The following is a 27,887-nucleotide window of genomic DNA, read 5'->3' on the forward strand; positions in this document are numbered from 1 at the left end:
GTGAGTGCTGCTCAGGAAGCACTATTTATTTAATTTTAATTATTTAATTTTAATACTTTAAAGTTTTTACTAATAAATATCTTGTACAATATCATCCTAACTGATGTTGATAATGATGTAATTGATGTTGATGTTGATAATGATGTAATATTGTAATGCATTGAATATTGTTCTATCGTTGTGTGTGCCGTGCCGGACCCCAGGAAGAATAGCTTTTGTCAAGTGCAAAAGCTAATGGGGATCCTAAATAAACATAAAACATATGTGGTGTGCCACTGGGGCGCCCAACTAGGTGCTTTTTGACCATAGAACATGCACAATTTTGTAAATTAAATATTAACTGGGAAATTGCCATAATATGGGCTCTTTAATATGGGTCCTTGACCTGAAAATGTCGACAGTTTTGGGCTTTCCTTTCAGAAAGCAATACCAATTCCATTCGGTAGGCGGCAGTATTCGTATAATAAACTCTCCATATTCTGGCAAGTTGACTCTTGAACGTAATGTGTTTTCGTCGTTGTCTGTGAGGTCGTGGTTGGTTGCTTGTTTGGTTCCGTTTAGTTCACATGCTTTCAGCTCATCGCAGTTACTGTATAGTGGTTACTGTATACAGTGGTTCAGCAGTTCTAAAACATGGGAACGTGAAGTGACAGTGTGATGGTTGCAGGGGGAAATCTGTTTATTTATTAGGTTTAGTGTTTTGGTATTTCTTATTGGTATCTGGTCCGGAAAAGCAGCCACGATGGTCAAGGAACAGTTCAGAGAGACCGATGTGGCCAAGAAAATGTGAGTAGTAGTCTGACAGCGAGCTCGCTTGCTAGCTATTTTAGTTTGGTTTGGTAACTGCAACCAGTTACAATAACGGTTAGCGTAATGTAAGAGTTAATTTTAGTTGTAGATGAAGTGTATGAGTCCAGTTACTGTACTGACCGCACACCATTAGCAACCAAGTTAAAGTTACTCTTGCTTGTGGTTGTCTGTCAAGTGTCAACAACATTGTGTCCCAGCCCCCAAAAGGGACTTTGCTATTGTGACTTTACTAATTTACCTGATCTTGCTATTGTGACTTTACTAATTGACCTGATCTTGCTATTGTGACTTTACTAATCGACCTGATCTTGCTATTGTGACTTTACTAATTGACCTGATCTTGCTATTGTGACTTTACTAATTGACCTGATCTTGCTATTGTGACTTTGCTTATTCACCTGATCAATCAACACTGCTGACGAGGCAAGGGAACTGATGGAATGCTTTCCCTTTGATTGCTAGTTAGAGATAACCCATCATCTCCCTTGCCTACCTTGACCTTACTTTTTGCTTTGTGTCTTCAGAAGCCACATCTGCTTTGGGATGAAATCTGCAGAGCAGATGCGTCAGCAGGCCCACATCCAGGTGGTCAGTAAGAACCTCTACAGCCAGGACACAAAGCACACGCCACTGGCCTATGGAGTCTTGGACCACCGTATGGTATGACACACACACACACACACACACACACACACTGCTCCACAAAGTTTTGGACATCTCTGTGGTACGAGACGTACTCTCCCTCACTCCTTCCCCTCCTTTGCTCCCTCCTTCCCCTCCTTTGCTCCCTCTCTTCCTCCCTTTTTTCACTCCCAAGTCGCTAAATATAAAGACATCCTCCTGCATGATTGCTTGAGGGAAACACAATGTTACAGATTTGTTGATGAAGGCTAATGTATTAGTCAACAAAAGTCTTATAATTTTGTAGACTAAGATTTATTTTAGTGAAGGACGGTCACGGCCCTATTGGAGACTCACGTTTGTTTGTCTGTTTTGCTGACATCTATCAGTGGTAACAAAGTCCTTGCTGTAGCATTTTCGCACTGCCCCACTAAAAGGTATAATCTCTCATGTTTCTTACAGGGCACCAGTGAGAAAGACCGGCCATGTGAGACGTGCGGTAAGAACCTGGCTGACTGTCTGGGTCACTATGGCTACCTGGACCTGGAGCTGCCTTGTTTCCACGTCGGCTATTTCAAAGCCATCATAGGAATCCTACAGGCGAGTTACACAGCTGTGGTGGAACATGCGTGTGGTCAAATCTTCATGGTTGATACCATTTTATTGTTAAAACAAAACACAAACACTAGTCAAATACAAATTAGATTCAGGGGTTCAATAGAAGACTTGACTTTCTCCGGCCAGCTTGCCTCTTAAGCTTTCAGGGATAGGGCGGGGAAGGGACTGACAGGTGGAAGGGTGGGAGGAAGAGGAGGATACAGGATAAGGGGTGGTGTGGTGTGAACAGAGGCCTTTAAAGGGAACTTCCACACAGTGCCAAGTGTGGAAACTTTCAATTCGGCTGACGTTAGGTTGAATGGGATCATCATCTCCTCGTTTATGACATTTAAACAGGTTATTACCTCAGATGTCAGAATCTTCAGCCATTCTTTGCTTTGTTAACTAGCTAACGCTTGATATATCGGTTGATGTATATTTCCTCAGATAGCTTGTATATTTAGAATTGTAATACAGGCAAGACCACCCGCATTTCATTGTATACCTGTATGCCGTGACAATTAAAACTCTTGACTTGACTTGACTTGAATAGAACTGGCACCAAAGTCTGGCACCAACCAGAGCATAGAACGCTGGTATTCTGACGTGATGGCCCTTCTTTCTTTTATAGTTTCCTTGCCAAAATCATCACGTCAAACAGCATTATCCACATGATACCGCTTTGCACAATATTTACAACACACACACAAAAGCTTCTCCCAGCTGCTAAAAACCCGCTCTGGCTGGTCTGGGAGTCTAAAAGCCCTGCTGATGGCCGCGCTGATCTGAGATTTCCGAGCCATATCTTTACTAACTACTTTAGCTAACCCAGACCAGTTAGCTTGATACCTGCTGGTGCTTTTTGAAATTGTTATCAGAGTTTTGGCGTGACATATACTAAATGTGGAACATGGCACATCAAAGCAGAGTCGGGGAAGCCGGGCCATGTTGCCTACATCAAGGCTGATCGTTTCGGATCTTCAGAGCTCACTGTGGCCATTGCAAAGCTAACTGGCTACACAGCTAGCGTTAGCTGCCTCTCAACACAGTGAAGTAGCTTTTTCCTCTAGATAAATGGTGGAATGAACTTCCCACCACAGTCGGGACAGCCGAAACCCGTCGTCGACTAAAAACACACTTCAATCAATAATAATAAATAATAATAATAAAATTAAAAAAAGACTACTACTAACCTTTCTACTGTCTTTTACTATTATGCACTCTGCTACTAAGGAATCTGAATGTTCCTGCCGCCAGCATGTTGAAGTGTCCTTGAGCAAGACACGTAACCCCTAACCCCTAACTTATCTCGACGAGCAGTCTGGCACATTGCATGGTTGCCTCCGCTGTCGGTGTGTGGATGAATGTGAGGCATAACTTGTAAAGCGCTTTGGACAAAAGCACTATATGAATGCAGTCCTATATAACCGACTGGTAGCACCTACACATAGTTTCGCTCTGAGTCTGGATGTTTTTTTTTTTTTTTTTGCCATATTAACAGAATCTTTCTTCTCTAGATGATCTGTAAGACATGCTCTCACATCATGCTCACGAAGGAGGAGAAGCTCGTGTTCATGGATACCTTGAAAAGGCCCAACCTGCCCTACCTCCAGAAACGAGGCATGAAGAAGAAGATCTCAGACAAATGTCGCAAAAGGACACTCTGTCTGAATTGCTCCACATTGAACGGTAAAAAGAAAGCAACCTTTTTGTCTTTGTTATAGACCTGTAGTGTTCGCTGTATACGTCAGACTCGGTGTGCACACGCGCATCACCGGAGCAGAAAGGAACGTAAGCTTGGTCAGAACAATGGGGCAGACTAGAATATATATTTGCATTTGTTAGCCATGTTAGCGATCTAAACAATCATCCATGCCAAAGCTAGATATGTAAAAGGTGAAAGACTCACACTCACAGCCATGCTGATTTGGCAAAATGACATCCAGCCGTTTTAGTTTGAAACTACTTTTAGTCAGAGGAGTGCCAGGGTTTCTCTATAGAGCCCTGTCGTATTCTTATAGCTATAGCACATCAACTCGCGCAGGTCCGAGGCAACTTAGTCACGTGACTCAGTTGGTATTGCTGATACACGATATGTTTGTATACTATATACAGCGAACAGGTCTATTATGCAGGTTCACACTGACATCTGCCTAAGCAGTTGGTTTACTGTAGCTATTGATTCAAGTCTTCATTGACCTTTCAGGACCGGTGAAGAAGTGTGGCTTGTTAAAGATCCTTCATGAGAAGTACAAGACAACCAAAAAAGTGGTGGATCCCATCGTGACGGATTTCCTCCAGTCGTTTGACATCGCCATAGAGCACAACAAAGAAGTGGAGGGCTTGCTCAACAGGGCTCAGGTACCTGATCTACGTGTCCTTTTACTTCACCATGTGGTATGACCAGCAAAAGAAAATCCAACAACATGGGAATTCATATTATGACTGGAGATTCCCTGGAGTTCACTGAATGTTGACGTGCGGAGAGTCATTTCAAGTTCAAGTTCAAGTTCTTTAATAGTTGTCATACAGAAGTACAGAATACTTCCATACAAAATGCTTCTTACTGTTACGCTCCAGAGACTGTGCTTGACAAGATAGTATCAAATAACATAATAACATAATATAGCATGAATTTAGAAGAAGAAAATGAGGTCACAGTGTTCGGTATAGACATATGTACAATGTTCTGAGTTACCATATAATATACAATACACAATACTATGCAGTGTACTAATGTACAGTACTATCTAGTGCAAAGCAGAAATGGGATGAGGTACAATTTTAGGTACAATTTACAGTAAGGTGTACGAGTTGTAGTGCAATCCTTCATCCATAAATATAAAGTGTGGGGAGTGGGTGCTACAGTGTGTTTGTTTAAAGTGGGTGTGTGCTATAAAGTGTGTGGAGTGGGTGCTACAGTGTGTTTGTTTAAAGTGGGTGTGTGCGTGTGGATTTGTAGCGTATTGTCATATCTGTGTTATTGTATATTGTGCATTGAATGTCCGTTGAACATTACAGTTTCAGTTTGATAATTGATTATGCTTTCAATTACTGTGCAGTCCAATACGATATACATTGGGTTATGAAAAAAAGGCTTCTGAATATTGTCCAGCCCTATAGACCTCTTGCACGTTCCTTTTCTTTTTGCCTAAGGAATGGTGTTGTGTTTTAATTTAGTCCTTGAAGATTATTTTATTATATATATATATTATATGTACACAAGGCAATTCAAATTTGTCTTTTCGCATATCCCTCTGGAGCAGTTTTGGGGTTCAGTACTTTGCTCAAGGTCACTTGGGCAGGATGGTGGGCACCGTAGATGTAATACCAGCCACCCTGAAAAATCTGGAATACGCCCTCCTGTCGGGGCCAGGGATTGAACCAGCGACCTTTTGGTTGCTGGCCGGCCTCTTTACCTCTAGGCCATCCTGCCTCCCCCTGCCACCACCCTTGGTGCTGCATGTGGGGTTCATGGGGAAAAGGATTTCACGTTTTGTTGATGTTCCAATTCTTAAAAGGCAAATAGCTAAGCACTAAATGACTGGATGTTGCAAAGGAGGCACTGACGCTGGTGACGTCTGGTGACTTGATCTGCAACGCTAGGCTAGTTTTGCCTGGCGATTTTAACTGCTGTCGAAATATCGTGCCTTATCAGAGAGAGAAATGTATATTAGAAGGATTTGTTCACCAGGACCGCGGTTGCATGAACCACAGATGAAGCTAGGAGCGATCTATTAATAGTCTGTTAATTTAGCTATAGCTGCAGGAGAACCTTGAGAGACGGGAGCAGCCGGAAAAAATTTCGTCCCCGCGAGGCGGCTATTAACTATTCCTCTCCGTCTCCAGGAGAACCTGAATCCCCTGGTGGTGCTCAACATGTTCAAGAGGATCCCTGCCGAGGACATCCCCCTGCTGCTGATGAACCCTGAGGCGGGGAAGCCTGCGGACCTGGTCCTCACGCGGCTCCTGGTGCCTCCGCTCTGCATCCGGCCCTCCGTGGTCAGCGACCTGAAGTCTGGCACCAACGAGGACGATCTCACCATGAAGCTCACGGAGATCATCTTCCTCAACGACGTCATCAAAAAGGTTGGTATATAGGGTGATGGGAGGGCTGAACGAAAATATCTAATGACGATTACATTTGACTGATATTGCGATATGGTTGACAATATTAGAGCACAGATCCACACATGATCATTTGAAAGGTCCCCTGTCTTATACATGGCCTTTTCCAGTGTTTAGCATTGTTTCCTAACAATGGGGGTTTGTATCAATGGGGTCTGTGTCTCTAATTCTCATTTTGGCGGATTGCTCCAATTCAGTTGAGACAATATTCTCCCCCAGTGAACTAAGCTATTCTGATTTGACTCGCTATCCTACGTAGCAAGGAGCTGATCTGCAGTAACGCTCCCTCTATGGTTGTAGCGCAACCATTCGCTCAACAACAGAGCGAGTCGAAACACAGACACTTCCTCAAGCGGGTGCCGACAGAGAGAGGCAGAGAACGAGAGAGAGAGAGAGAGAGGGACAGGGACAGGAGCTTCTCTCGGGGGAAACACACACGCATTTACACATAACCTCCCGACCTGCATCTATCTACATCTAGAAGTCAAGAGTTTAGAGACCAACCCCTGAGTTCCCCTACTTGGAATTCTGACTTTGAAGGCCATTCCATTGCATTTTCCCTTGTAGTAGGTTGGGTTCTCCCTAGTTCCCACTTCAGTGGGCTAACTAATTAGGCTAATTAATGGACCTTGTCTTTGACCCAGCACCGCATGACCGGAGCCAAGACCCAGATGATCATGGAGGACTGGGACTTCCTGCAGCTGCAGTGTGCCCTCTACATCAACAGCGAACTCTCCGGCATCCCCCTCAACATGGCGCCCAAGAAATGGACCAGAGGCTTTGTCCAGAGACTCAAGGGAAAGCAAGGTATAGTGAGTCCTATCTAAAAGAGGTTTTTAGGTTGTCTAGTACTGTAATAATAATTCATTATATTTTATATAGCGCTTTTCTAGACACTCAAAGCGCTCCCCACAATGTAGGGTTGCCTCCTTCACCACCACTGGTAGCACCCAACCTTGGGCTACACAGGCTCAATGGCTGCCATACACTGGCACCAGGCACACATCACACTACACAATGGCTGAATGGCTCAGGAGACAGGGATTGATCAGCCAATTAAGCGGAAGGGATGATTAGGTGGCCTTGATGTCAGAGACCTGATTAGGAATTTGTCCAGGAACGTCGGGGAACCCGCTACTCTTTGCAGTGGCGTCCTGGGTTCTTTAACACTTTCAGAGCCCAAGCTTAATTCCTTTTTACCCCCTTGAATGCCCAGCACCACTTCAATGTTAACGTTAATATCGCCTAATCTATGTTTTAAATTATGGCTATGTGTCTAATCTGCCCGTCGCTTATCAAAGACTCATTTTCCAGTCAACATTGTCGTAGCATTATCGGTTCATTTCCGTTTTCTAGCATTTTGAAAAGCACTTGTTTTCACGGAAAAAAGAAGACATTCCATGATAATCGCCCTTTACTGGAATATTCTAGAACGTTGTAATTTTTCGGCCTATTTATGAATAGTTTTCAAATAAACGCTAGATTATCGATAGTATATGTGTACGCATGCACGCTCGTGCCGCAAGCTGAAAATCAATTCTCCTAGTTCCTGACCGCTCGCTCAGTCAAACATCCATATCACATAATCACATAAAAGCTTATATCTCCGTGAAAACGGGTCTGATTATCCTAAGACTGGTAACATAGATTCCTTACCTGAGATCAGATGGTATCCAAATGGATTATTCCAATTCCTGATCGCCATTTGGAAAAATCGATCCTTTTATTGATCCACCGCGTATACTGTAAAAACACATAATCCCTGCTGCTCTGAGGCTCCAGAGTGAAGCTGATCGACGCCGGTTGCATGAGTGAGAAGTAAAATGTGGAGTCCGGGTTTTTTTTTCTCATTCATTTTCATTGAGTTCAATCCAAAAGGGTGAATTACCATCTGGGAGACGATAGGGGGCGCTTTTTTCACATCTGAGTGCCTGGGGTGGCTGAATTTCCAACGGTAGACTCGGTTGATGAAATATGAATTCAGATCCCGCGGGGGGTAAACCCGAGAACTCGGTTGGGCAATCAAAGTGTTAATGACGAGATTCGGTCAGGAACTCGGTTTAGCGTCTCATCCGAAGGACTGCACTCGCAGCTATACGGTGTCCCTATCGCGTCTATTCGAAGCCTAACCGGTTCATGCTTCCGCGTTCGCGTTTTGCGAATCTGATTGGCCACTGGCGTTTCTGGTGCGATCTGATTGGCCACTGACGTTTCTGGTCATCTGACATGTGCGCCCAATCGCGTGACACGCCCATTTCCGCCTCGACCAGCAGCAAACTACCTAACGCCTAGTTCATCACTGGTTAAGCTTAGGCGACTCTTTCGAAGTTGGTTACGGTTAGAGTTTGGAATCAGGGCTGGTGTTCTATCGCCCTGCTCTAAGACAAACTCTAACCTTAACCAACTTCGAAAGAGTGCCTAAGCTTAACCGGCGAAAGAACTTGCCGTCACACGGAGACGCTGGGCTTGCCTGTTCGAGCCCAGCGCTCCACATTGCTTTCAGTTTAGCTGGTCGTTCATACTAATACACATTGGCCGTATTAGAGGGTGGGAAACTGATGGGTGGGGATCGGGCGTTGTGCACAGCGACTCCTACAGGTCGGTTGGTGCGCCTGCGCAGTAGAATCAGGAAGTGTCGGGGGCAGCGTGAGCCTCCCACGCATTACTCCTCGCCACTGAGAGATCGAGCTGCGCAGGTGAAAAGATGCGACTGCTGTTACCTCAAGTACCGGAGGGGACTTGTGCTATGTATGACTTAGTCCACATTGCAGCCGGCTTGTGGGAGGCAAGAAACAGCGTTCGTGACAGGGGAGGGTTGAATTGGATGATACGAAATTGGGATGGGAGAAAATATAGAAAAAATGGGAGAAAAAGTGGATAAAAAAAAAAAAAATAACTTGCCGTCATTGGTGCGACCAGAAACGTCAGTGGCCAATCAGAGCGCAAAACGCGAACGCGGAAGCATGAACCTGTTAGGCTTCGAATAGACGCGTCCCTATCACCGCAAAAATGGGCAGTGTTACTGACTAATCCAGAGGACAGAGTGCCCCCTGCTGGACAACACAGCCCGAGCCCCGACAACGGCCTTGACCGGGGCTTGAACCGGTGATCTTCCAATCATGAAGCCACGCTGCCGGACAATGTACTCAATGTACAATGTACTGTATATACTCTGCCTATAACCGCAAGCATAAGAAGGGAATGAGAGGGAGTGTTAAAAAATAGTTTAACTTGTACGATTGATTTGATTGGACGGCAGGTTGGTTAGGGAGGCCACCTGGTAATCAAAAGGGTTGTTTGTTCGATCCCTAATACCGTCTGTGCCAATACTGGGCAACTAACTACCATGTGTACAGTATACTGTGTATGTGTACCAACCTGCTCCAATGATGGTATTGGGAAAAGTAGCTAACATTAGCTGAAATATTGTGATCCTACACAACTGGTTGTTGCTTGCATTGTCACTGTGCTTGTATGTGTCCTTACTGTCCTTAAACCTTGTAGGTTTGTCTCTATCTTTAACACATTTTGTGTGTATAAAAGTCTATGTTTTGGTAGATTTCAGCCTAGCTTTCACACTGCCATTGATGTAGAAAAGGGTTGAAAATATGCTCCATGAAACTTGAAAGTCGCTAGGCACTGACAAGTTCACCCTTGTGAAAACCATTTTATTTTGGCTAATGTTACTGTCTTAATCTACTACAAACTATTCAAATTTGTGCAGCAACCAGGAGTTAACACGTGCACCCAACTTAATGTGGAATTTTGACGTGCGAGGCTTCTAGGGATGGGTACCGAATTCGGTACTTTTGAGGTACCGAACCGAAACACGTCGGTACTACCGAGTATCGAATCAAGTGAGAAACCGAAAAAAAAATAAAAAAAAAATATTTTTTATTAATTTTTTTTTTTTACTTTTTTTTTTTTTACTTTTTTCTTTTCATGTCAACGTTCACACGCACAATATATGCTTACCTAGGATTTGACTTGATTCAACAACAAAGCAGTCGGAGCAATGACAAGCCGAAAACTGTCGAAATTGTAGTTATTTGAAGTTTGGATTTTTTTTTTACGACTGAGGTAGGTAAATAAAATTTCGACAGTTTTCGGCTTGTCATTGCTCCGACTGCTTTGTTGTTGAATCAAGTCAAATCCTAGGTAAGCATATATTGTGCGTGTGAACGTTGACACGAAGAAAAAAAAAAGTAAAAAAAAAAAAAAGTAAAAAAAAAAAAATTAATAAATTTTTTTTTTTTTTATTTTTTTTTATTATTTTTTTAAAGTACCGAAAAAAGGTACCGTTGGGTACCGGTATCGATTCACAGGTACCGGTACCGGTACCGGTATCGGTTCAAATGTGAAAGGTACCCATCCCTAGAGGCTTCTAATAAAAAGAATATACCGGTAGTCGTTTTTAGAAGGATGAGTTGCATATGCAACCTTCAAACTACTTTCAAGTCTCACCCTTTTCAACATCCATGGCAGTTTGAATGGAGTTCAGTAAGGTAAGCTGATATCGGCTAAAACATACACTATATACTGTACACCAGGGCTATTCAACTAAATTGTTCAGGGGGCCACATTGTCAGAAACCCAAGGGGCCAGGGGCCGGACTGCCACGGAGCCTCCCCGTGCTATGAATATATGTACACTTGACACAACACGCAACCACATTTCACAACTTTTATTTAAAGGGGAACTATTTTACTATTTCTTTCACTATTTGGGCACTTTTACACAATTCCTGTGGGTTTATGGAACACCTCTGTAATTTTTTTTTTTTTTTAATTCATTGTTTTGTATTTCTAATCAAGTACTCAAAAACAGCATTTTTCTACCTCAAGATCTTAAGCCGTTTTGAGCCTGGGCTCCAACCACAGTGGGAACTGTGTGGAAACTCAGCTGATTATCATGCAGCGGTGTCTCTCTGACATCACAAATCAGCACATTTTCAGATGACTCAGTTCAGTGAGGGTGAATATTGTGAGAGGAGAATTGGAAGAATGCGCCAATATGAGAATTAGAGACATAGATCATATTAATATAAGTCCACATAGCTAGGAAACAATGCTAAACACTGAAAAAGGCCATTTATAAGATAGTTCCCCTTTAACTACATTGCAAAAGTAGTATACTTTTCAAAAAAAGTGCTTCATTTATGTGCCACATCTGTAACATCTCCTGCAAAAAGTGCTTCATTTATGACTGTGCAACAACTGCAACATCTCCTCTTCAACATTTCAATATAAAAATAAAATAAAAAACAAACAAGTGCATGATGTGCATCTGAACATTCTAACATCAACACTTGAACAAAAAAACACATTTATAGTGCAGCTGAGCTTATGAAAAAGTGCTTCATGTCGGTGCAACAACAGCAAATCACAGCATCTTATTAGCACTTATTGTCGACTCTTAACTCTCAAACATCAGGGGGGTGGGGGGCAGACAGGCCTAGCCTACATACACACATCTAATGAGAGTGATTGCACTTCTTTGACTGGGCAATGGCAGAGAAAGAGGGTTCATAGGAAGTGACGGCTACCCGCAAACAGTGATGCAAATGCTCATTTGTCAAGGAGGCATGGTTGCTTGTTTTAATGGCATTCATGTGAGAGAAACTGGATTCACAGGTGTATGTTGAGCCAAACATTGTTAGCACAGATATTGCCAGCGTTTTTATTTTGGGGAATGTCTTGACATGAATACACTTTATCCAAAATGTTGTGGTGGATTCATTCTCAAGTGCCTGCTTCAGAGCAGATGATGCTTGCATGTCAATTATTTCAAGTTGCAGGAGACCTTCATCAATGTGAAGTGATGCAAGGAACTCTTGTCCTTTTGTGGAAATAGCAGCTACATTGGCGGGTTGCTCACAAAATGCATCAATTCTCTGGACATGTCAAATTCATCAAATCGACTTGCAAAGTTTTCCCTCAATTTATCAATGAAATCTGTCATTAATTTAGTGACTGTTGGCTCAATTGTGCGTGTTAACGTTGACATGAAAAGAAAAAAGTAAAAAAAAAAAATATATTAAAAAAAAAAAAAAAAAAAAAAAAGTTTTATTATCATGTAATCTTTGGCGGGCCGGTCAGAATCATCCCGCGGGCCGGATCTGGCCCGCGGGCCGCCAGTTGAATAGCCCTGCTGTACACCTACGAACACAACATTCGTTAAAGACCGTGGCAATCTCCAGTAATGGCGAATAGTAGAAATTAGACTGGTATGGTCCTTTAAACCTTGTATGTGTCCTTAAAAGAACACGTCAACATTTTGGGAAATTAGCTTATTGTCTTCTCCAGAGAGAGACAAGAAGATAGATACTAGTTTCCTCTCTGTGCCTTCAGTAGAAAGCTATCTGGCTGCATGTTAGCCTAGCTTAGCACAATGAATCGAAGCGGACAGTGACGGGTAGCCTAGGCATTGTCCAACAAACACCTCTCCCGAAGGCTACCCGTCACTGTCTGCTTCCATTCATTGTGCTAAGCTAGGCTAACGTGCGTGTTCCTTTAAGCCTTGTACGTGTCCTTAAATAAACCTTACATATGCATTTTCTTTGTTTCGTCTAATAACTGTCAGGACGATTCAGAGGAAACCTTTCGGGGAAGCGAGTGGACTTCTCCGGCAGAACCGTCATCTCTCCTGACCCCAACCTGAGGATCGATGAGGTGGCCGTCCCTATCCATGTGGCCAAAATCCTGACATACCCAGAGAAGGTAAAGCCCTGCTGTTTTCAGCTCTGAATCAGAATCAGAAAAGTCTTTATTGCCAAGCATGCACATACAAGGAATCTGTCTTGGTCATTTGGTGTATCAACATTAACAGACAATTAAAGTAGAATCAAATAAAATGGAATATATAAACTAAAATTTGAATAAAAACGGACAAACAAACAGCTACAGTGTATTGCGCCACATGCGCCTTAAAACAGTGATTTCTAAAGGAAGGCAACAGCATAAAACGATATAAATCTAATTTAGTAGAGCCATAGGCAAATATACATGATGCATATATACTGTTGATTGGAAATATCAACGCTGCCTGGCTATGTCTGGTTTACGAAGTCTAGATGTTAGGATTCATGACATCATCAATCCGAGGGTGATCTTTTTGAACCGAACACGGTTAGGTAGACGATGGCACTACCAGCCATCTCTAACTGTCATCGATTGTCAAAAATGTGGCATCAATTCTAGGATTGATGATGTCATAGGTAGTGACACAAGTAGTGATACTTTGGAAATATCTGTATTTGCAGTCGATACTATTGACATTTACAGGTTCACCCAGTGCCCTACTAAATGAGATATTGTTTTGTGGTGTTGCCTTCCCAATGAGGTCCTGTTACGGCCTAGTCTAGTTGCCTAGTCTTGGTATAGATTTGGCCTGGTGGTGTCCTGGAAGTGTTATTTAAACATGTATTACCGGTAGGTACTCCTTGTTGTTTGGCCAGGGTTGTTGTCTGAATAGAAAGTCTCCAGATTAAACAAGCTGTTCAGAATGAGCCTCCTTTGTGATGTCATAATAACTAGGCCACATACAATCAGTTAGCTTTTAATTAATCAATTAGCTGTCAGGAACACTGCCTACATAATCTACTTCCCAGTTTGTAAATGTTTTGTACCCACCAAAAATGGCCCGTTGAATACAAACTAGGAATAATAATAATAGGTAGGTCTTCTAGCTCTGGCTTGTCGTTTGCGTTTACCATACTATGAGGCTATGGTAAATTACAGAATCTCTCAGTGGTGTGCGTGGGCTGAATGAACAACATCCGGCCCTTTGCACAAATTATATTTTGGGAAAGGGGAGGACTTGGAGTTTTGAATGAAGTTCTGCATGCAAAAAAAAATTGTCCACGTGCGTTCCGTTAGTGGTTAAAGTAACGTTGCATTCGGCCGGTACACAGCGTGTACTGAACCGAAGGTCCCGTACTGAAATGGTTCGGTACGAATTAGTGCTGTCTTAAATACTTCGAAGCTTCGTTCGATGGCACAAGCTTCGAACATTAAAAAAAAATCGAAGTTGAACATTAAAAAAAAAATCGAAGTTAAAAAAAAAAAATCAAAAAAGAATTTCAATATTTTTTTTTTACTTCGATTTGTGTGTGTGTGAGAACTACCCATCCCAGTTAGGACAGCCGAATCCCGTCCAATCTTTCGCCGTCGACTAAAGACTCACTTCTTCAACCATTATCTGAAATGATTTAAAAAAAGAAAAAAAATCTAACCGTGACTAACCTTACTGTCATGCACTTTTCCTAATAAACTAACCTACACTGTACCATGCAACACTTTGATAAACATTGTTACTCAGCTGATAGAGTTGTACCCTTCTTGCTGTCTTGTCGTACAGAACTTGTAAGTCGCTTTGGATAAAAGCGTCAGCTAAATGACTGTGTGTGTGTGTGCGTGCGCATGGGGCCATTGGGTGGGGCCGGGGGACAAATACACTGGAGGAAAGTAACCCAGCTCAGCACTGCCCAAATTATATCATCACTATTGCCTGTTTGAAGGATATCATCCTCAAATACATATACACCTACATGCCTTGTAGAATTCCACACATAAGAAAGAAAGATACTGGGATGAATAAACAAAATAGGAAATAAAATTTAGATAAGGTGCTACTGAGATGTTTTGGTGAGTTCTTTGTTTTTTTGTGGAAGTTGCCCTTCTTAAAAATGCATGAACATTCACTGATAATTGGTCTGTAGTGGAGTCTACAAGGTCTACATTGCCGGACCATGTAGAATCCGGACCTTGTAGACTGACATAATTCTGTGCATAGTTTAGTCTACACAGGCCATATTTCAAATAATCTAAATCTTACTTCATTCATCTTAAACATTCTTGATTTGGGGGATTGGTAGTTCCCATGAAATCTAAAGTTGTTCAAACGACAACAGCGATCCACCTTGAATTAAATCACACAGCCGAGTGAAACCTTGTTGGCTCAGTCACGAAAGGGGCTACTTAATTAATTAATCCAACCCACTTTATTTATAGAGCACATTTAAAAACAACAAAGTTTATGAAAGTGCTGTACAAGTCCCACAACATAAGATAAAAAAAAAAAAAAAAATTCAAAGCTTCGAATTAAAATCGAAGCTCGGCCCCGAAGCTTCGATTGCCAAAAAAAGCTTTGAAGGTCAGCCCTAGTACGAATAAATGTACCGTTACACCCCTAATAAATGTGAAATCATTTAAATTACATTTAGACTTGTTTCTTCCACAACAAACACGTTCACAGAATCAAGGAAATCGTATATAAACTTGAGGAAAAGATACACATTACAGAACCTTTCCTTTAATAATAGCATAGACGTTATCTAACTCTCATCATGATGTTCCAGTTGAATAAAATCCTGATGTTTCAGGTGAATAAAATCATGATGTTTCAGGTGAATAAAATCATGATGTTTCAGGTGAATAAAGCTAATCTGGAGATGCTGAGGAAGCTGGTGCGCACCGGACCCGACATTCACCCGGGAGCTAACTTCATCCAGCAGCGACACACACAGATGAAAAGGTGACCCTGGTTTCTCCTTTTTATGATTCAAGTTCAAGTTTCTTTAATAGTTGTCATACAGAAGTACAGAATACTTTTATACAAAATGCTTCTTACTGTTACCCTCCAGAGACTGTGCTAGACAAGATAAGTATGAAATAACATAGTATAGCATGTAAATTAGAAGTAAAAAAATTAGGTCACAGTGTTCAGTATAGACATATGTACAATGTTCGATGCGGAATAGACATAACTGAGTTACCATATAATATACAATATACTATGCAGTGTACTAATATACAATACTATATAGTGCAAAGCAGAAATGGGATAAGGTACAATTTAGGTACAATTTACAGTAAGGTGTACGAGTTGTAGTGCAAATCCTTTATCAATAAATATAAAGTGTGTTTAGGTGATCTAAAGTGTGGAGAGTGGGTGCTGCATTGTGTTGTTTAAAGTGAGTGTGTGCGTGTGGATGTGTGTGCTGTGTGCATTTGGTGGTTGTTGTAGTGTTTATTGTTCGTTGAGCAGCCTGATGGCCTGGGGATAGAAGCTTCTTCAACTTCATACTTAATACCTAAAGGGGCATTCCACTGAGATCAAAGGGATATTACTGACATTAAGTGGTATGCAATACTTGCTTGTAGTGTAGTTAATGTAATGCTATTTACTCACCGAGTCCCATGGTGGGAGTTGTGGGGGCGAACCGGGAAGCGTCAGACATGCAGGCAAAAGCTTCAATCATCATCAACAAGAAGCATTTTAAGCATTTCCTGTCCTTCAGAGCAACGCTGTCACGGCTGGGCCACGTTCCAACATGAAGCAAGTGTAGGAGATTCTCCAGGACCGCAGTTCTTTTGTTTTAGATTTTTTGTTGTTGTTTTTTATTTTTTGCCTGCATGTTATGGTGTGTGGATTAACACTTTTTTGCCCGTTCCGGTGGGACAGTGAGTAAACTAATAGCATTAACTACACTACTAGCAACTATCCAAACAATCCCTTTAGCTTCTAGAGTGTTGTTGTACAAGTTGGAATTTTCCTTAAAATGTTCCAGTAACATTTTGGATTTTTATTGACTCTTCAAAATCATGGAAAATGCAACCTAATATCAAATTGCATTGAGATGTTTTGGACGGTGATGTTCTGATATTAACGCAATGATATCGGAACACGATGTCAATAAAGTAATTTTTTTGGGCCATCTCAAGCAATGCACTTCATTGATGTCATAAAAGTGCTTATTTCTCGGTCTTCTAAAATGTCTACTTATGTGGAATAACAGAAATAAGTTATGGTTGAATAAACCTTTTTAATGTGACACAATTCCATGTGTTTTCCATTAGGTTTCTGAAGTACGGCAACAGGGAGAAAATGGCCCAGGAGCTGAGGTTTGGCGACGTGGTAGAGAGACACATGATAGACGGAGACGTCGTCCTCTTCAACAGACAGCCGTCCCTGCACAAACTCAGCATCATGGCCCATCTCGTAAGTTCAGTCAAAGAAAATGTATGAATTAATGTAATATTGTTTAATAATTTCCAACTAATGCCATCATTCCCTTTCACTGGATACTTGGATGGTGCATCCTAATAGCTGACCTGACTGACTGCCTGACTGAGTCACAATGTTGAGCTGTAAGGTTTTTTGGGGGAAAACGGACTCTTTCCTCCTCAATATTGGACTGAGGGAGCGAGGGAGGGAGGGAGGGAGGGAAGGTGATGATGAGTGACATGTGGAAGATATGTAATATTTGGTATGTGGAATTTGTTATATGATAAAGCTGCCTACACATGATCACCGGCATAAGAGCTCTGCGCTGGCTGGAGAGAGCGGTGGCTCCCAACCAGGCCATGTGAGCGGATCGGAGCGTGAGCGGCGCGGGGCGCGGAGCAGGCGGTTTTGACGTGAGCGAGGAGTGGGTTTTAAAATGAGTCGGCGCGACGTCCGGAGCGAGAGTTCTCCTCCGCTCCAATCCACTCCAGGCCGCTCACAGTGGTTTAACACTGTTGATGTAATATATACATGCAGTACAATGCCAAAGCAACAGATGGCGATGTACAAACATGAAGGCCATTTTCAACCAATGAGAAGGGTTCAGGCTTCGTCACTGTAGAGACGCCCACCATAGATATCTATGACGCCCACACTCACTCCTGTTAGAAAAAGTATTGACGCCATTGTTGTTGACGTTAGCTTACATGCTAACGTTAATGGCAGCGACCATAGCATTGTGGCTCGGCTAGCCTATCATCGCTTAGTAGAGCTAGTGAATGGATAAACAACGTTATTTAACATTGCAGAATGGCTACAATTACAATGCGGCTCAATACAAACAATTGTTAAGGGGCCGAGGGGGTGTAGACTGTTGTAGTTTGAGCTCATTTACACCATGCTCCAAAAAAGAAAAAGAAAAACTGCCGAGCGATCTGGCGCGGGGAGCGGGGAGCGCTCGATTCAAGGTGAGTGGGGAGCGAGCGGAGAGCGACTTGGGGGCGGGGTCAACATGAGCGATTAGCGGAGCGGACCAAGCTTTAAAGAGCGAAGAGCGGATTTCTCGGCCGCGCCGATCCGCTCACGTGGCCTGCTCCCAACTCACACTGCAGCGCTATCCTATCCTTTTGTGTGCTTACCACCACAGTAGAACTGTGCTGTACCTTGACTTGAGCGAAGAGCAGGATGCTGATCAGGTGCAGTGGGCTGCTTAAAGGTCCCCTCCAGATGTATTTTAAACCCTTTAAGAAGTTTCTATATTGAATAAGCATTTTCTTCCACTAAATTGTGCAATGAACTACTGAAAATGGCTTAGCGGCATCTATCCTCATTAACTCATTCAGCGCCATCGCTTAATGAGCCAGGGGGCGCTAGAACGCCATCGCTTTAATCAATCGGGAGATTTGCGAGTGCTTAAAATATATCTTATATTATAGCTACTATGGGTCTAATACACCCGTCGATTGTCAGTGAGTTGCTTCCAGTCAACATGCACAAAACAGATTGTTTTTTCATCCGTACATTTCCCGATTATACCGCTTTGAATATGAGTATAGTTTTGGTGATTTTTAGTAATCCCAGGAAAAGACGCGATAATAGCCCTTTAGTGGAATACACTAAACACGTTGTCATTTTTCGCCTGATTATCGAATCTTCCTGAAATCAACGCTAGATTATCATTATTATCCTTCCTCGTGTATACATGAAATAGCCCTCGTAGCGCGGCGCTCCCCCCGCCACCTCCTGCACTCAACGGTAAACAGCCACACACTAGGGCTGACCTTCGATTTTTTTTTTGGCAATCAAAGCTTCGGGGCCGAGCTTCGATTTTAATTCGAAGCTTCGAATTAAATTTTTTTTTTTTTTTTTTTTTTTTTTTTTTTTTTTTTTTTTTTTTTTTTTTTATATATATATTTTTTTTTATATCTTATGTTGTGGGACTTGTACATCACTTTGGTAAACTTTGTTGTTTTTAAATGTGCTCTATAAATAAAGTGGATTGGATTAATGAATTAAGTAGCCCCTTTCGTGACTGTGACGCAGCCAACACAGTGTGATTTAATTCAAGGTGGATCGCTGTTGTCGTTTGAACAACTTCAGATTTCATGGGAACTACCAATCCCCCAAATCAAGAATGTTTAAGATGAATGAAGTAAGATTTTGATTATTTGAAATATGGCCTGTGTAGACTAAACTATGCACAGAATTATGTCAGTCTACAAGGTCCGGATTCTACATGGTCCAGCAATGTAGACCTTGTAGACTCCACTACAGACCAATTATCAGTGAATGTTCATGCATTTTTAAGAAGGGCTACTTCCACAAAAAAACAAAGAACTCACCAAAACATCTCAGTAGCACCTTATCTAAATGTTCTATTTCATATAGATTCATATTTATTTATGTATTGCATGCATTTCTACATTTTATTTCCTATTTTGTTTATTCATCCCAGTGTCTTTCTTTCTTATGTGTGGAATTCTACAAGGCATTTACATTCACATTTACATTTAGTCATTTAGCTGACGCTTTTATCCAAAGCGACTTACAAGTTCTGTACGACAGGTCATCAGGAAGGATACAACTCTATCAGCTGAGTAACAATATTCATCAAAGTGTTGCGTGTTACAGTGTAGGTTAGTTTATTAGGACAAGTGCATGACAGTAAGGTTAGTTAGGGTTAGATTTATTTTATTTTTATTTTTTTTATTTTATATGGTTTTATATGGTTGAAGAAGTGCGTCTTTAGTTGACGGCGAAAGATTGGATGGGATTCGGCTGTCCTAACTGGGGTGGGTAGTTCATTCCACCATTGTGGGGCAAGGACTGAGAATAGGCGTGTAGGTGGTGTACGTATATGTGTTTGAGGATGATATCCTTCAAACAGGCAATAGTGATGATATAATTTGGGCAGTGCTGAGCTGGGTTACTTTCCTCCAGTGTATTTGTCCCCCGGCCCCACCCAATGGCCCCATGCACACACACACACACACACACACACACACACACACACACCGAAGTAAAAATAAAATAAAAAATGTGATTTTTTTTTTTTTTTAAATAAAGATTTTTATTTTTATTTTTTTACTTCGATTTTTTTTTTAATGTTCGAAGCTTGTGCCATCGAACGAAGCTTCGAAGTATTTAAGACAGCCCTGGCACACACACACAGACAGCTTCGATCGGGGTAGAAAGAAATATCAGATCAACGCAAGATTTTATATATAGAGTCCTTACCTGGTCTCTGATGTAATGCAAATAATCCAATTATCTGATCGCCATTCCAAATACTGCTCCTGGAGGTCCGTCCCACATTGCCCGGCATTGCATATGAAGGGGGGGGGGGGGGGGGGGCAGCATCGCAGATGTAACGTTGTAAACGCTAGTCCTGCCGGAGTATTTAAACCCTGCCCGTACGGCTCAGATCGTCCCAGAAAAGAAACTACACCATTTCTAATGGAGTGCAATACCAGCTGGAAGGCGTAGGTGGCAGTATTTGCCCTTTTGTGAGCTCAGACCCATTCCCAATGATAACATCAGGCTGGATGGATGAAAAATGTATTGATATAGCAAATAAAAGAAATAACGATTAAAACCCGACTATACTCGTGATTGGCGCTGAACGGTTGGCGAGTTAACCCGACTATACTCGTGATTGGCGCTGAATGAGTTAAGAATGCAAAGATCTATGGATATGCAAATTACAAACTAATTGTGTCTTTTCCCAGACATTCCAGTACCTACTCAGCCTTCTGTGCAAGCTGAAGGTGTCAAGTTACCACATATTGAACCACGAGAGTTTTGACCCATTAGTGACATCACACATGCAACTCAGATTTCAGGGAAGTACAGAGAAGCTCTTCCCTCTTCAGTGGAAGAATGTGAAAAAGGCACTCACACAAAACGATAGTCCTGCCGGAGTATTTAAACCCCGCCCGCACGGCTCAGATCGTCCCAGAAAAGAAACTACACCATTTCTAATGGAGTGCAATACCAACTGGAAGGCGTAGGCGGCAGTATTTGCCCTTTTGTGAGCTCAGACCCATTCCCAATGATAACATCAGGCTGGATGGATGAAAAATTAATTGATATAGCAAATAAAAGAAATAACGATTAAAACCCGACTATACTCGTGATTGGCGCTGAACGGTTGGCGAGTTAACCCGACTATACTCGTGATTGGCGCTGAATGAGTTAAGAATGCAAAGATCTATGGATATGCAAATTACAAACTAATTGTGTCTTTTCCCAGACATTCCAGTACCTACTCAGCCTTCTGTGCAAGCTGAAGGTGTCAAGTTACCACATATTGAACCACGAGAGTTTTGACCCATTAGTGACATCACACATGCAACTCAGATTTCAGGGAAGTACAGAGAAGCTCTTCCCTCTTCAGTGGAAGAATGTGAAAAAGGCACTCACACAAAAGTTCTGCACAAATAACAATCTGCATAGTCAACGTCATGCCTCCAAGAGGAGTTGGCTGTGGAAGAAACCCCATGTTTTTCAGTGGAGGGGATCTTTTAAAGCCTCTAGATGGCAGACCATCCACACAGTCCAGTCCAGCTGGATCCAGAGTCCCAGCTCTTGGGTTGGAATTCTTCCTGCATAATAATAATTTTTTTTAATTTTATTTAAAAAAAATCATTTAGTCTATTTTATTTGAATGAAACGTGTTTCCTCACAGGCCAGGGTCAGACCTCACAGGACGTTCCGTTTCAACGAGTGTGTGTGCACGCCGTACAACGCCGACTTTGACGGGGACGAGATGAACCTGCACCTGCCTCAGACCGAGGAGGCGAAGGCGGAGGCCCTGATCCTGATGGGGGTACGTGTGGCACCGGTACCACATGCACACGCACACAGTCAGTCCAAGCATTGATTCATGGCGCACACATGCACACAGACCTGCAGTGTTGAGAAAAATTTTCTGTACCCACTGACTAATAGCATATCTTTTTGTGCTATAAGAACGATTAATTTTCTCTTTTTTATTGTCTCAAAGGTTTTATTTATGCTTGCATCACTGATTGGCCTTTAAATCTCATCCCTCTTATATCAAAAAGGAAAAGAAAATGATTACAACACATGATACTAAATGTTGAACAAATACTTGTCAGTGACACAATTTAGACCAAATGAAACGAGTGATGTATATATTTTTTAATGCTGTATGTTTTATTTATTTGTATTTTATAACTTTTAATTTATTTTATAACACAAAATGTCCTTCCACTTTAAATCAAGAGAGAACAAAATATCTCAAATTTCACTGAAACTAAAGAAAGAAACTAAATGTGCACAACTTCCAACGCAGAAACCATTTCTTGCCACTGTATACTTCTATTCTCCACGCCGTCGTGGAGTTCTTTGGAACTGTGAAGGTGAAGACTCTGCTTTTGACTGTCTTTCTCTGGTTTACTCGCAGACCAAAGCCAATCTCGTGACTCCTAGAAATGGAGAGCCTCTGATTGCCGCTATTCAAGACTTCCTGACAGGTCAGTACAGCAGCACTGCCGCGCAGCCAATCAAATATCGTGTGATATCGTAGGGCTGGGCGATATGGCCAAAAATGATATCACGATAACGATATGATAATGTTATCATATCACTCTATCGATAATTATCGATATTGTTATAATTATATATATATTTTTTAACAACAGATGTATGTTTATTTTGCTGCAATTCTTTGTTGTTGCCGCCATCTTTAGTGTTACAGCCCCTCACACTCCAGTTCTCAGGCTGCAGCTGGTTTGAAAGCGAAAGTAAACAAGCTTCTCTGTTGGCTGTGGCTCCAGGGGAGTTGAATAGTTCTGGCTCTGCTAGTTTCTTTTCTATCTTTTGGTGCTTTTTTGGTGGACAAACCACAGCACATGTGCACTGTGACTCGCGACTGGAGACTAGCTCTGCTAGCACACATAGCCTACTGTGTACAGACGGTTTCAAACTGTATTTTAAATGAGAAAGCAAACAAAATAAATGGACAAGAGAAAAATAAATCTGAATTTGGTCATTTGGACAAGCAAAGCCATTACTTTAAGTTGCAGGCAAGAAAGACAAGTCTGTCCACTGTCTCTGGTTTTAAAACTGCCCTGTTGCAGGTCACAAATTATTATTATTATTTTTTGATATTTCTTTTTATTATCAATCGATATCGATTATTAAAATATATTGCGATAATTATCGTTGTCGTTATATTGCCCAGCCCTATGATATCGTGGAGCGCCCTATAGGGGACGTTGAAACAAAGTGCACTAGTGTCCACGGGTCGATTTTAGAGCACTGGTGACTTTGTATATTAATTGACGATTGTTCATGACATTGATGTGGATATGTAATAGGGCTGCAGGATTCTTGCTAAAATGTGAATCATGATTTTTCTCTCTAAGAATTGAGATCACGATTCTCTCACACTATTCTTATTTTTTCAATAAAATCATTTATTGCACTCTTAACTCTCTGCCAGCTATTCTCCTCCTGTAGTAAATGCGCCACGCTTTATATAGGCATTTTCACTGTGCGTCACGGTGTTTGCAGGGCTATATCTATATTCTATATTATAGCTATGGAGACAATACTATGGCTCATTTGACAGTAACTATCCCTCGTTCAACATGTGATTTTTTTTTTTTTTTTTATGTATATTATGTATACGTTTCACCGGACGAAAAACATGCTTGGCAAACGTAATCATAATTTTGAGTTAAAACGATGATGATTTTGTGATGATACATATATACAAGTCATATACCTGTGATTTGTATAGTTTCAGAGTGATCCTGGCTAATTCCTGAAAACGGCGCTATGGAGCGATATGTGAATTTTGCTAAATGTGTTCGCGTTGCTCGCCTGGACATGCTACTGTTTCCAAATCAAAGGTACCGTAATTCCTCTAATAGTAACCGGGTCTCAAATACAAGCCGGGTCTCTATTAATGGCCGGGTGCGCTCTTGAGCTAAGCAATTATAAGCCGGCCTCCTAATACAAGCCGGGTTACTAATATACTGAGCTGCATACTGAGCTAGTTACTTGATTTCACTTTGAAAACGTTGAAATGACCAGTGACCACCTGTAATTGCACTGTTTACTATTTCATACAGTACTTGGTTTCAATAAATGAACCCAGTACATTTTACTGGGTTCAAACTGACACAAAATGTTGATTTATTCATTATGATCCGTTTGAAAATTTGAAATATAGGCCTCCCTCTTATACAGGCCTCCTCCTAATACAAGCCTGGTACCCGCTACAGTTGAAACAAATACAAGCCGGGGTTACTATTGGAGGAATTACGGTATATAATAGGTATTATGTTTCATCATGAATGCATCAAAGGGGGGGGGGGGGTCGTTTTTTGATGCTCTGATCGTCATCAACGGCATTCGTTTTTAATACTACATACGTTGATCGACTGGATCCATATGAAATCATTGTAGGATCAAGGTGCAATTGACGTCAGATAGCCCTTACCTTTGATCAGGGTTATTCCAAAAAGAATATTTCAATTGTCTGATCGGTCCCCGACATAATCTGGCACAACTAGGCCTGCCACGATAACACATTTTGCTGGGCGATTAATTGCCCCCGAAAATATCGCGATAAGCGATATTATTGCGACCGGTTAGAGAATTTTTTTTGAGAAATTTATTTCCCAAAACTTCTATTTTGAAGCCCACCGCTCCGTCTTTTCCGGTGTTTTAGACTTTTATTTTGAAGCCCACCGACCGGACCCGGAAGTATTGTTGTGATTATCCTAAGCAGAACCTATGAGCCGACAAGTCCGGTTCTGTTTTTGAGCTAATGATAAAACAAATTGTTGGTGAACAACTAACTTTAGGTTAGTTTTAACGTTAGCTACTAACGTTAGATGCAGCTACTACAGGCAATCAACGATGAGGAGGAAGCGTCAAAGCAGTATATAATAGAATAGCTGTGGTGCGTAAGCACTGCAGCACGACTCGAAACTACCGGAGTGTTATAATAAATTAATTCATGTTTAACTTGTCCCCGTGTCCAGTCCTTTGACTAGCCCCACCCGTTCATTGTAAACAATGATGCATGTAATTGTATTGTGTGTTGTACTTGTAGCTATGCTATACGTTGTATTTCGTTTGTTAGCTATTTAGCTAATGTTGTTAGCATGGAATGAGAATCAAAGCTCTATCTTTCATCTTTATTTAGCAGTCCAGTTTCTCCGGGCAGTAGCGAGTAACTACTTGGGTCTAAAAATAGCTAACGTTACACTACAAATAATGCTACTTGGTTAAAAGGAGCAACACTATTGAGAAATGTAGTTAAGCTATGGCGTTGCCCCACGGAGCTCCCGTGCTGTACTCTAGTAACGTCAGCGGCCCGCCTCCCAACACGGACAGTGACTGACAAGGGGCACTGGTTCCGCCTCATTAAAACAAACGCGCAAATAGCAATTAATCGCGCCCGTCAAAATCATTGCATTCATTTTAATTATCGCAGCAATTAATCGATTTATTGCTTATCGCGGCAGGCCTAGGCACAACACATGCATCGAGGGCCATGGATGAGTTCCAATGTGATCGGGTGAACCGCTAGACTTGCCTGGACCAAAATTCTCTGGCGATACTGCCACCTAGCAGGATGCAGCCGGTACTGCACTCTAGGGGTCTCAGTATGCCTTTAACGGTAACATAGAGGTCCGTGACACTGAATAGAATATTAAAAAGGAAAACGGACCAAATAACGTATATATACATGATTGGCGTTCAACGGTTGGCGAGCAAACACGTATATATACGTGGATGGCGCAGATCGAGGGGCCATGGATGAGTTCCAATGTGATCGGGTGCACCGCTAGACTTGCCTGGACCAAAATTCTCTGGCGATACTGCCACCTAGCAGGATGCAGCCAGTACTGCACTCTAGGGGTCTCAGTATGCCTTTAACGGTAACATAGAGGTCCGTGACACTGAATAGAATATTAAAATCGAAAAAAAGGAAATGGACCAAATAACTTATATATACGGTACATGATTGCCGTTCAGCGGTTGGCGAGCAAACACGTATATATACGTGGATGGCGCAGATTGAGTTAAACATACAACATAACATAATATATCAAAGTGCTTGACTTAAACTTAAACATAACATATGAAAGTGCTTGACTTAAACTTAAAAGTCTCTTGTAACATACAAAATAACTAAAGTCAGAATCGTCATCATTTAAAAAAGTTAAGTAAAAAAGAAAAAAAGTCAAATAAATTGTTTAAAAAAAAACGTCATAATTTAGAAATGAGATCGCATAGGTCTATGAATCGAGATCACGATTTTTTTTTATTAATCGTGGAGCCATTATGTAAGACTCCACGACACTGTAAATGAGGGTTTTGGAATCAAAATAAAGATTGATTGATTGAATTAATATAAAGTGGTGTAGAATTGGTGTTGTTAATTTACAGTAGCTGTAGGTTTCCCTCCAAGTTTCAGAACAATCTGTACAAAATGTTTTTTTTTTTTTTCAAAACTTTGTTTATTGAAGTTTTTTCATTGCAATATGAGATCAGCACAAGGTCAAATTGTACACATATATGCCAGACGTATTGCATATATCTACATATAAGTAGTCAAAATATAGGTCTGTTGAATGTAGACAATATACATATTGCACAAAGGTACATATAGTTAGTCAAAATATAGGTCTGTTGGATAAACAATATACCTATTGCACAAAACTATGTATAAATAAACAAAATATAGGTCTGTTGAATGTAAATAATATACATGTTGCACATGGCTACGTATAAGTAGTCAAAGTATAGGTCTGTTGAATATATAGACTAAAAAATAGTACACCACAAAATAAATATAGATATTGTTTCGGACATAGTCAATTAAACAGATATGTACACTCAGGACAAGCACTGTACAGCAGGAATAGAGGAATGGAACACATTTATTAATTTTTTTTTTAAATGAGAAGGTAGACATCGGTTACATTTGCACAAGTAGATGGGTCACTCGACTGGACTGTGCTAGGTTAGGAGTGAGCATTATTTATGGGGGGTCGATTGAGCCTTGTTCCCCAACATAGGTAAAGAAACGGCCCCATGTTTTATAAACTCTAGCTGTAGAACCCCTTATGACACACCTTATTTTCTCCATCTTAAGGAAGTGCAAAATATCCCTGAGCCACATAGAGTGAGATGGAGGAGTGGGTGACTTCCAATGCAGTAAAATGAGACGTCTAGCCAGGAGAGTAACAAATGCCACCAGGTCAGCTTTATATCGTGGCAGAGACAGAGTAGTAGGGGAGATAGAGACACCAAAGCAAGCAGTTATGGCAGTCGGGCTGATTGGGATCTCAATACTATTTGAGATAGTTTCAAATATTTCAGACCAAAAGTTATGCAGGGAAGGGCAGGACCAAAACATGTGACTATGTGTAGCAGGGGCACAGTGGCATCTGTCACAGGTGGGATCAATGTTGCCATAGATCTTGGCTAGCCTGACTTTAGTAAAGTGTGAACGGTGAACAATTTTACATTGGATCAGTCCGTGCCTGGCACAAATTGAAGAGGAGTGGACCCGGTGTAGAATATCCTCCCACAGGTCTTCTGTGATGTCCTCAACCCAGGTCCTCCTCCCATCTCCTCCTGATCTTTTCTAATGAGGTAGGACGCAGTGAGGAAATCAAGCCATACAGGACAGATATAATACCCTTTGTGACCAGTGTAGGCTTTAGTAAAGT

At 41.5% G+C, this 27,887-nt stretch overlaps 1 protein-coding gene across 1 annotated transcript in view; it reads left to right on the plus strand.

Annotated features, from left to right (window-relative positions):
- Positions 1-662: 662 nt before the first annotated feature.
- The window catches only part of polr3a (polymerase (RNA) III (DNA directed) polypeptide A), a 115,515-nt gene continuing 88,290 nt past the window's right edge, over positions 663-27,887 (plus strand). Inside the window, exons 1-12 of the mRNA XM_084322846.1 lie at positions 663-786; positions 1,335-1,470; positions 1,894-2,031; positions 3,546-3,717; positions 4,235-4,389; positions 5,878-6,117; positions 6,801-6,963; positions 12,739-12,875; positions 15,587-15,690; positions 17,016-17,157; positions 21,851-21,991; positions 22,592-22,661. Coding sequence (XP_084178972.1) covers positions 743-786; positions 1,335-1,470; positions 1,894-2,031; positions 3,546-3,717; positions 4,235-4,389; positions 5,878-6,117; positions 6,801-6,963; positions 12,739-12,875; positions 15,587-15,690; positions 17,016-17,157; positions 21,851-21,991; positions 22,592-22,661 — 1,642 coding nt within the window. The 5' untranslated portion in view covers positions 663-742. The remainder of the gene's footprint in view (positions 787-1,334; positions 1,471-1,893; positions 2,032-3,545; positions 3,718-4,234; positions 4,390-5,877; positions 6,118-6,800; positions 6,964-12,738; positions 12,876-15,586; positions 15,691-17,015; positions 17,158-21,850; positions 21,992-22,591; positions 22,662-27,887) is intronic.

This window comes from Notolepis coatsorum, assembly GCF_963971535.1.
Source record: "Notolepis coatsorum genome assembly, chromosome: 10".
NCBI lineage: Eukaryota > Metazoa > Chordata > Actinopteri > Aulopiformes > Paralepididae > Notolepis > Notolepis coatsorum.